This window comes from Nerophis lumbriciformis, linkage group LG14, assembly GCF_033978685.3.
Source record: "Nerophis lumbriciformis linkage group LG14, RoL_Nlum_v2.1, whole genome shotgun sequence".
Classification (NCBI taxonomy): domain Eukaryota; kingdom Metazoa; phylum Chordata; class Actinopteri; order Syngnathiformes; family Syngnathidae; genus Nerophis; species Nerophis lumbriciformis.
The window spans coordinates 7,887,176-7,896,323 of NC_084561.2; the positions used below are offsets into that span (position 1 = coordinate 7,887,176).

The window sequence follows — 9,148 nt, forward strand, 5'->3', positions numbered from 1 at the left end:
CTGGATGAACTGAAATTATTTTTTCCAATCATTTTGGAACTTGCAAGCGTACTTCTTCTTCTTACTCGTCGTCGCCATGTCTCTTCTTTGTTCTTCTGCTTCGTCTCTGTTATGTTTTTGGACATTACTACTTGCCGTAGTTTTGAAGCAATGCATGATGGGAATCCGGATGTTGTGTGTCAGTGTATTAACGTGCCGGCTAGAATAAACACACGCTGAGAAATAGCTCCGTGCCTGCCTACTTTATGGGTTATAGATAAACCTATGGATAACGGATACATATATAATAGTCTCCCTTTCAGGTGAGAGAGGACGCTAAAGGCAGTGCCTTTAAGGCACGCCCCCAATATAGTTGTCCGGGTGGAAATCGGGAGAAATTCGGGAGAATGGTTTCGGGAGGCGCACTGAAATTCTGGAGTCTCCCAGGTAAATAGGGAGGGTTGGCAAGTATGGGATAAAGACCGATGCAAACTCGTACAGTGACAGTATTTAAAATCAATACTTTGTACAAATCGTAGAGCCTAAAATGACCTACTGATAAGCCCGAAAGAAGACAAAAACAAGCATTATTTCATGTTATTTTATAAAATAGTTTACTTGACATATAGTGTGTTCTTTTACAATACTCAGAATGTTTAACAGCCTTGTCACAGCCTTGGAAATGAATGGATGAGTCAAGATGAGTACTTTGGCATAGATTAATGGCCGACTATGTGATAGGTGGTGACCATGTTGAAATAGCTGCTTCCAAAGACTCCACGCTATTAACAGTCAATATAGAACATTGCTTTTTTTAATACTCTGTCAGGGGTGTCCAAATTGCGGCCCGAGGACAATTTGCAGCCCGCAGCTAATTTTCTAAAGGCCCACAGCACATTTAAAAAATACTATTAAAAAAAACAACATAAAAAGTGAAACAAAATGTAACGAGAAAATATTTACACATTACTTTAAAACTGGCGTTGTTCAAAAATGAATAAAAACGTATAGTTGACGGATAGATCTGAAGTTGATCTAGAGCAGTGATTCTCAAACTGTGTCAGGGTACGGATGCTCCGTGAAGTGGTACGCCAAAGAATGACTTACCGTATTTTTCGGACTATAAGTCGCAGTTTTTTTTCATAGTTTGGCCCGGGGTGCGACTTATACTCAGGAGCGACTTATGTGTGAAATTATTAACACATTACCGTAAAATATCCAATAATATTATCTAGCTCATTCACGTAAGAGACTAGACGTATAAGATTTCATGGGATTTAGCGATTAGGAGTGACAGATTGTTTGGTAAACGTATAGCACGTTCTATATGTTATAGATATTTGAATGACTCTTACCATAATATGTTACGTTAACATACCAGGCACGTTTTTAGTTGGTTATTTATGCCTCATATAACGTACACTTATTCAGCCTGTTGTTCACTATTCTTTTAAATTGCCTTTCAATTGTCTATTCTTGGTGTTGGGTTTTATCAAATAAATGTCCCCAAAAAATGTGACTTATACTCCAGTGCGACTTACATATGTTTTTTTCCTTCTTTATTATGCATTTTCGGCCGGTACGACTTATACTCCGGAGCGATTTATACTCCGAAAAATACGGTAATTAAATATTCCAACACAGTGTTACTTTTCAAACTGTGTGTAATGTTACGGTGGCCAAAAATAATAAATATTTATAGTTGTTAAATAAAACCCCCTCCTTGTTTTTAATGAATATTTAAGCCTACTAGGCTACTGTATTTTAATGCTGGTCAATATGGTGTTTTCTGAGGTGGTACTTGGTCCAAACAATTTGAGAACCACTGATCTAGAGGTTTACGTAAAAATAACATATATTGATATATGACTTATTTTTAATACTTTTATGAGTGGAGGACTTTTGGATCCAGATACCTTTTATTTGTCAGATTGTTCTTAAAGTTTCATTGCTCAAAAAATAATAATCAAGCAAAAGCAATGTTGTTATGAATTATTTACTTATGTACGGCTCCAATTACTTCACATCAAATATTCAATTTAGAAAATTGTTTTGGGGGAAGATATTGCACATTTTGTGTTTGGCCTTTAAAAAAATGGGTTTTCTTTGACAAAAAGAGCATAAAACATACAAAAAAAATTTACATTTTATATGAACGAATACATCTTAAGTTGATTTATAAATATTTTAGTGTTGAAAGTTAAAAATATATATATACATATGACTTGTTTTTAATGCTTTAATGACTGATTCCCTCACCACAGTTGAGAGGAGCCTAAATTGTTATAATAAATATTGTATTGGTTTTGAAAATGGAAAATATCAATTAGTTAATAAATTTTTCAATGTGTGGCCCTCAGTGGAAAAAAGTTTGGACACCCCTGCTCTATGTGGTGTAACAGTCACAAACAGGAGGTCAAAATCTGAGCTCTGAAACCTGGATTGTACGATTGTACGAAACAAGGTGCAAGTTAATTGAATTCATACAAAAAAAGGTCCCCTAAATTCCGCGCCACCTCCACAAAACCTGAACTACTCGGAGCGTGTGAATGAAGTTTACAATGTAGCACAAAAAAGCACGTACGAAGACAATATTTAAATCACCGCTCATTGATACTTTTTAAAAAACATCACATTTCCACAGATTAGCCACATACATGGATGAAGAGAGAGTGGGCAGACACTTCCGGCAAATAACAGTTAAGAGCCATTTTACATCCACAACTTATCTTACATGTAAAAAAAAAAAAAAAAAAAAAAAATCCTCCTCACTTATTTTGCGAATCTTTCAATCCCTCGCTCCTGTTTTGAAATATGTAAAGCCATTTAAATAGATATTGCTGCCCAGGTCTGGTCCACTGGAGACGGATAGTTGGTTATATAGAGACATGAGACATCCGGAGAAGTCCACTAACTCTGCTTTTAAGAGAGTTTACTTGGCCTGTAGAGTAGAAACAATACATATCTTTAGAATATTACATGAGTAAACAGTATGTGTATATATATATATATATATATATATGCTCATAAGTTTACATACCCTGGGAGAATTTATGATTTCTTGGCCATTCTTCAGAGAATATGAATGATAACACAAAACCTTTCTTCCACTCATGCTTAATGGTCGTGTGAAGCTATTTATTGGCCAACAACTGTGTTTACTCTTTTTAAATCAAAATGACAAAAGAAAGTACCCAAATGACCCTGATCAAAAGTTGACATACCCCAGTGACTTTGATCTGATAACATGCACAAAAGTTGACACAAACAGGTTTGAATAGCTAATCAAGGTTCCAATCCTCACATGTGACATGTTTGTTTGTAATTAATGTGTGTGTATAAAAGATCAGTGAGTTTCTGGGCTTCTGACAGACCATTGCATCTTTCATCCAGTGCTGCACAGATGTTTCTGGATTCTGAGTCATGGGGAAGGCAAAATATTTGTCAAAGGATCTGCAAGAACAGGTAATTGAACTGCATAAAACAGGAAAGGGGTATAAAAAGATATCCAAGGAATTGAGAATGCCAATCAGCAATGTTCAAACGCTGATTAAGAAGTAGAAAATGAGGGATTCAGGTAGACCAGCAAAGATTTCAGCCACAGCTGCCAGGAAATTTTTTCGAGATGTAAAGGAAAATCCACAAATAACTTCAGTTGAAATACAGGACTCTCTGAAAAATTGTGGCGTGGCTGTTTCAAGATGCCCAATAGGGAGGCACTTGAAGAAAAATGGGCTGCATGGTCGAGTGGCCAAATAGTTAAATTTTGGTCTCATCACTCCAAATTACTTTGTTCCAGAAGTTTTGAGGCTTGTCTCTGTGTTGTTTGGCGTAATGTAAGCGGGATACTTTGTGACATTTGCGCAGAAATGGCTTTCTTCTGGCGACTCGACCATGCAGCCCATTTTTCTTCAAGTGCCTCCTTATTGTGCATTTGGATTTAAAAAGAGTAAACACAGACAGTTGTTTGCCAATAAATAGCTTCACACAACCATTAAGCATGAGTGGAAGAAAGGTTTTTGTGTTATCGTTCATATTCTCTGAAGAATGGCCAAGAAATCATCAATTCTCCCAGAGTATGTAAACTCATGAGCACGACTGTATGTATATATATATATATATATATATATATATATATATATAGACAAGCTGAACAACAAAGGAACGCACCTATGACTATTTCTTGTCCTCCATATTTGACAGTTTGCAATCACTCCATATTAAGAATGGCCCAGTTGTCTTTTCTCTCCTGAAGGTGAAAGACAGGGAACAGTTAAAGATTGCCTATTATACAAGATGACATGTATTTTAATGTAAAAAATGAATGAAATAGGATTTTGTTAAGACTTTAAATAATAGGGGTGTCTCGATCCGCTATCAGCAAAAAAGCTGATAATATCGGCTCGCATCTAAAGCAGAGCTGGGCAAATATTTTGACTCGGGGGGCCACATTGAGAGAAAAAAATGTGTCTGCGGGGCCAAGGTGTATGTGTGTATGAATTATATGTACACATTTAGCTGTATGTGTATTTGGGTCCCTTTTTTTTCAGGAACACTAATACCAAAAGTCACAATGTCCGATAAACTTCCAAAAACGTTATGACAGACCACCTCAAAAAATTGGAATTAAATTTTACAGTGTTTTACTGAACGGGACTTCCCACCCAAAATGTACATTAAAATAAAGAAAGTGGGATTTACAATATTAACTATGAACAATAAAACACTGAATATTAACAACATACTTCTCAGACCAGCTCCTTGATAGACATCTTTTACAATTAAACAAAACACAACAAAAATGTAAAAAAAAAAACCCCAGCAAAATATGAATGCAACGTGTAATAAACACCAACAATATGATAAATTATCACTTTTTTTGCAGAAATTTGTTGAAATATTTTGATCATATATTATGAATCTTATAGAGATTCCAGAGCCATTGGAATAATGAGCATGACGTGAGCGGTCACGTGATCCATCACAACATCAAACCTATTACTCATGGCAGACTTGTGAGAGACAACAAAGTCTACTTTGGGACAAATAGTAATACTTGTGTAGCGCTTTTCTACCTTCAAGCTCCAGCTCCAGCTTTACTGAAACCTCACGCAGCAATATTGCTAAGTGCTGAACTAAAAATACAAACTACGAACATAATGAAACAATCACTTACTGTACAATGTCTGATCTCACTGGGATGCAGACTGATGGGATGTTTATATCTTTCCATTTAGATGATGAATTAACATACCTGCCAACTACTCCGGTTTTCCCGTAATTAGTACGGTTTTCATCAACCTATTCCGGGTTACGGTTGCAGTGATAAAAAATACGGTTTTTCATTAATTAAAAATTTTTTTTTTTTTTAAAGTTTTATTCACGAAATCGTGTAACAACAATCACAATCGACACTGCTTCCCGTAACTTTCTATCGAGCCATTCCGAATGCCATGCGCGAGGCTATTTATAGCACCGCTGCCAAGCACGAGGCACCTGTTGCCCATTGTTTCCAAACGAGCGAACGATCATGGAATCAGCCGGAGAAAAATCGCAAACGAGTCTTAAACCGAAAAGAAAACTGCAGTCATTCCGTGAAGAATATTCAAAAGCCTATCCGGGAATAATTATCCGTTCCAAAAAGGGTGAAAACTACGCGAATTGCACCTTGTGCAGACAAGATTTTTCGATCGGACCCGGAGGAATTAGCGATGTAAAAGACCACGTTGAGACAAAAAAACACAAGTCTAATGCCGTTGCTAAATTTGGATTTTAGCCACAAAAAGGTAATGACACCAATGTTATCTATTGGAATTCTTTAGTACTGTTATACTGTTAAAAGTGTTTATACTATTTATGCCTTCAAGTCCAAGTTGAAGAAATCTTGTTAAATGTTGACAGCATAACTACCAAAATACAGAAGTATGTCCTTAATATTTTTGAAGTGCTATTTCTGTTGAAAAATTAAAATGATTACATTAGAGATGTGATGTGCCACTTTTCAAGTGTCTGATGGCTTAAATTAATTTTCATTAATTTTTCATATTTTGAATTCTTTTGAAAGGCTTACAAAAAAACTACATTTGAATTGTAATTCCATGCTATTGACAGGACTATTAATTTTAATGAAGTTAGCTTACCATGTTTACAGTATGATAATTGTGATAGAAATGTGAATTTTAGGCACAAAATATTTTTTACAATTGAACAAGGCGGTAGATTATACAAGCTTGGACAGAAAGTTAATAATGACACCAATTTTTTTTTTTATGGAATTGTTTAGTACTGTTTTACCATTTGTTTACTGTAAAAAGTGTTTATACTGTTTATACTTTCAATTAACAAATTGAAGTCTTGTGAAAGTTTGACAGGATAACTGGCATTAACTGTCAAAATAATTTCAAACTATTGAAGTTAGCTTACAGAATAAACATGTCAATCAACCCATATGATTTTTGCTGTAATATTTTTGTTTTGAAAAGTCACTGTGACTGATAGAAAAGTGATGGTTTTAGCAACATTTTAACCTGTCTGAATGCAATCAATCATTTTGCGTTGGGGGGCCTGAACCCCCCACCAGGACTTTGTCCTGGACCTACCGGGGCCTGCGGCCCCTGGACCCTGGCTACTAGGTTTTTCTGATTTCAAAAGTTGGCAGGTATGAATTAACCATAATCCACACAAGGGTTAAAAAAAACAAAAGTTTGCCACAACAAGCGTAATTTGGCCACAACCTTCTACTATCCTGGTGAGTAGTCGACTCCATTGTTAGCTGACTTTTTATTATTTATTTAGAATGCATAGAAAAAGAAAAACGTGTTCTTGTCTTACATAGGGATTGCAAATGATAAAATGCACATCTTGTTCTAATTGTTGCGTATTTCCATTATGAATCAGAGCGCACTCGAATTTTCCACCGTGGCATCATCAGATCCCTAATCTACGAACCTCGCCAAAGTCTTTTGAAGCGGAATATTCAAAATGGCCATTTGAAATTGTGGCGTTTTGTGGACGTTTTAAACCAGTTTTTTTCAACCACCGTAGTGTGCCGTGGAAAAAATTAATTGGTCTAAAAAAATATTTTTTGCCAACCAATATATATAGCTTATGTAGCCGAGGATCGGACCGCCAAGTGTCCTGCCTTCGGCTGCCGCCCAGCTCACACTGCACCCGACCTCTATGGCCCTTCCCATGAGTGGTGAGCCCATTGGAGTGGGGACCCACGTTGCCTCTTCGGGCTGTGCCCAGCCGGGCCCCATGGGGACAGGCCCGGCCACCAGGCGCTCGCCATCGTGCCCCAACTCCGGGCCTGGCTCCAGAGGGGGGCCCCGGTGACCCGCGTCCGGGCGAGGGAAATCTGAATCCTTGTTGTTTCATTCCCATAGAAGTCTTCGAGCTGCTCTTTGTCTGATCCCTCACCTAGGACCTGTTTGTCTTGGGAGACCCTACCAGGGGGCGTGAAAGCCCCCGGACAACATAGCTCCTAGGATCATTGGGACACGCAAACTCCTCTACCACGCCAAGGCTGCCCTTTGTCACCGATTCTGTTCATAACTTTTATGGACAGAATTTCTAGGCGCAGTCAAGGCGTTGAGGGGATCCGGTTTGGTGGCTGCAGGATTAGGTCTCTGCTTTTTGCAGATGATGTGGTCCTGATGGCTTCATCTGGCCAGGATCTTCAGCTCTCACTGGATCGGTTTGCAGCCGAGTGTGAAGCGACTGGGATGAGAATCAGCACCTCCAAGTCCGAGTCCATGGTTCTCGCCCGGAAAAGGGTGGAGTGCCATCTCCGGGTTGGGGAGGAGACCCTGCCCCAAGTGGAGGAGTTCAAGTACCTAGGAGTCTTGTTCACGAGTGAGGGAAGAGTGGATCGTGAGATTGACAGGCGGATCGGTGCGGCATCTTCAGTAATGCAGACGCTGTATCGATCCGTTGTGGTGAAGAAGGAGCTGAGCCGGAAGGCAAAGCTCTCAATTTACCGGTCGATCTACGTTCCCATCCTTACCTATGGTCATGAGCTTTGGGTTATGACCGAAAGGACAAGATCACGGGTACAGGCGGCCGAAATGAGTTTCCTCCGCCGGGTGGCGGGGCTCTCCCTTAGAGATAGGGTGAGAAGCTCTGCCATCCGGGGGGAGCTCAAAGTAAAGCCGCTGCTCCTCCACATCGAGAGGAGCCAGATGAGGTGGTTCGGGCATCTGGTCAGGATGCCACCCGAACGCCTCCCTCGGGAGGTGTTTAGGGCACGTCCAACCGGTAGGAGGCCACGGGGAAGACCCAGGACACGTTGGGAAGACTATGTCTCCCGGCTGGCCTGGGAACGCCTCGGGATCCCCCGGGAGGGGCTGGACGAAGTGGCTGGGGAGAGGAAAGTCTGGGCTTCCCTGCTTAGGCTGCTGCCCCCGCGACCCGACCTCGGATAAGCGGAAGAAGATGGATGGATGGATGGATGGAATATATATATCCGCACATAATGTGCTGTGTCTCTGTGCTACAGTATATAAAGATCGGCAGAGTAACAATACATATCAGTAGGAGGCAGCAGGTATCTTATTGCTTTGTACTTTGAGACAAGAGATGGGACAAGCAGTAGAAAATGGATGGATGGATGGAATTAGTGATGCATGGACCGTTATGGTTATGGTTTAAATTGGTATCGAACAATTGCGTCAGGTATATGATGAAAATGACTTTATATTGTAAATATAGTCTACTGAGGTTTTTTTTACATTTTCTGCTGGTGGTGTGAGTTGGGATTGTTTCAATGAAAACAATGTGCCTTGACTCAAAAAAGATTGAAAAACACTGGTTTAGACGATATTTTCACATATTTCGCGGATTAAAAATATAATTGGATATGGTTTAACGGATAAAATGAGACCCAATTCAGCATAGCAATTATAGCATTGATATTGGATGTCTTTTTCCATTATGCTGGTACTTTTATTTATTTAGTACTTTTCATACTGGGGCGGTATAGCTCGGTTGGTAAAGTGGCTGGGCCAGCAACTTGAGGGTTCCAGGTTCGATCCCCGCTTCCGCCATCCTAGTCACTGCCGTCGTGTCCTTTGGCAAGACACTTTACCCACCTGCTCCCAGTGCCACCCACACTGGTTTAAATGTAACTTAGATATTGGGTTTCACTATGTAAAGCGCTTTGAGTCACTAG

General features: G+C 39.4%; 1 protein-coding gene across 1 annotated transcript in view; it reads right to left on the reverse strand.

Moving 5' to 3' along the window:
- Positions 1 to 536: 536 nt before the first annotated feature.
- The window catches only part of ccl44 (chemokine (C-C motif) ligand 44), a 23,183-nt gene continuing 14,571 nt past the window's right edge, over positions 537 to 9,148 (reverse strand). Inside the window, exons 4-5 of the mRNA XM_061976114.2 lie at positions 4,150 to 4,228; positions 537 to 2,920 (exon numbers count right to left, since the gene is read on the reverse strand). Coding sequence (XP_061832098.1) covers positions 4,190 to 4,228 — 39 coding nt within the window. The 3' untranslated portion in view covers positions 537 to 2,920; positions 4,150 to 4,189. The remainder of the gene's footprint in view (positions 2,921 to 4,149; positions 4,229 to 9,148) is intronic.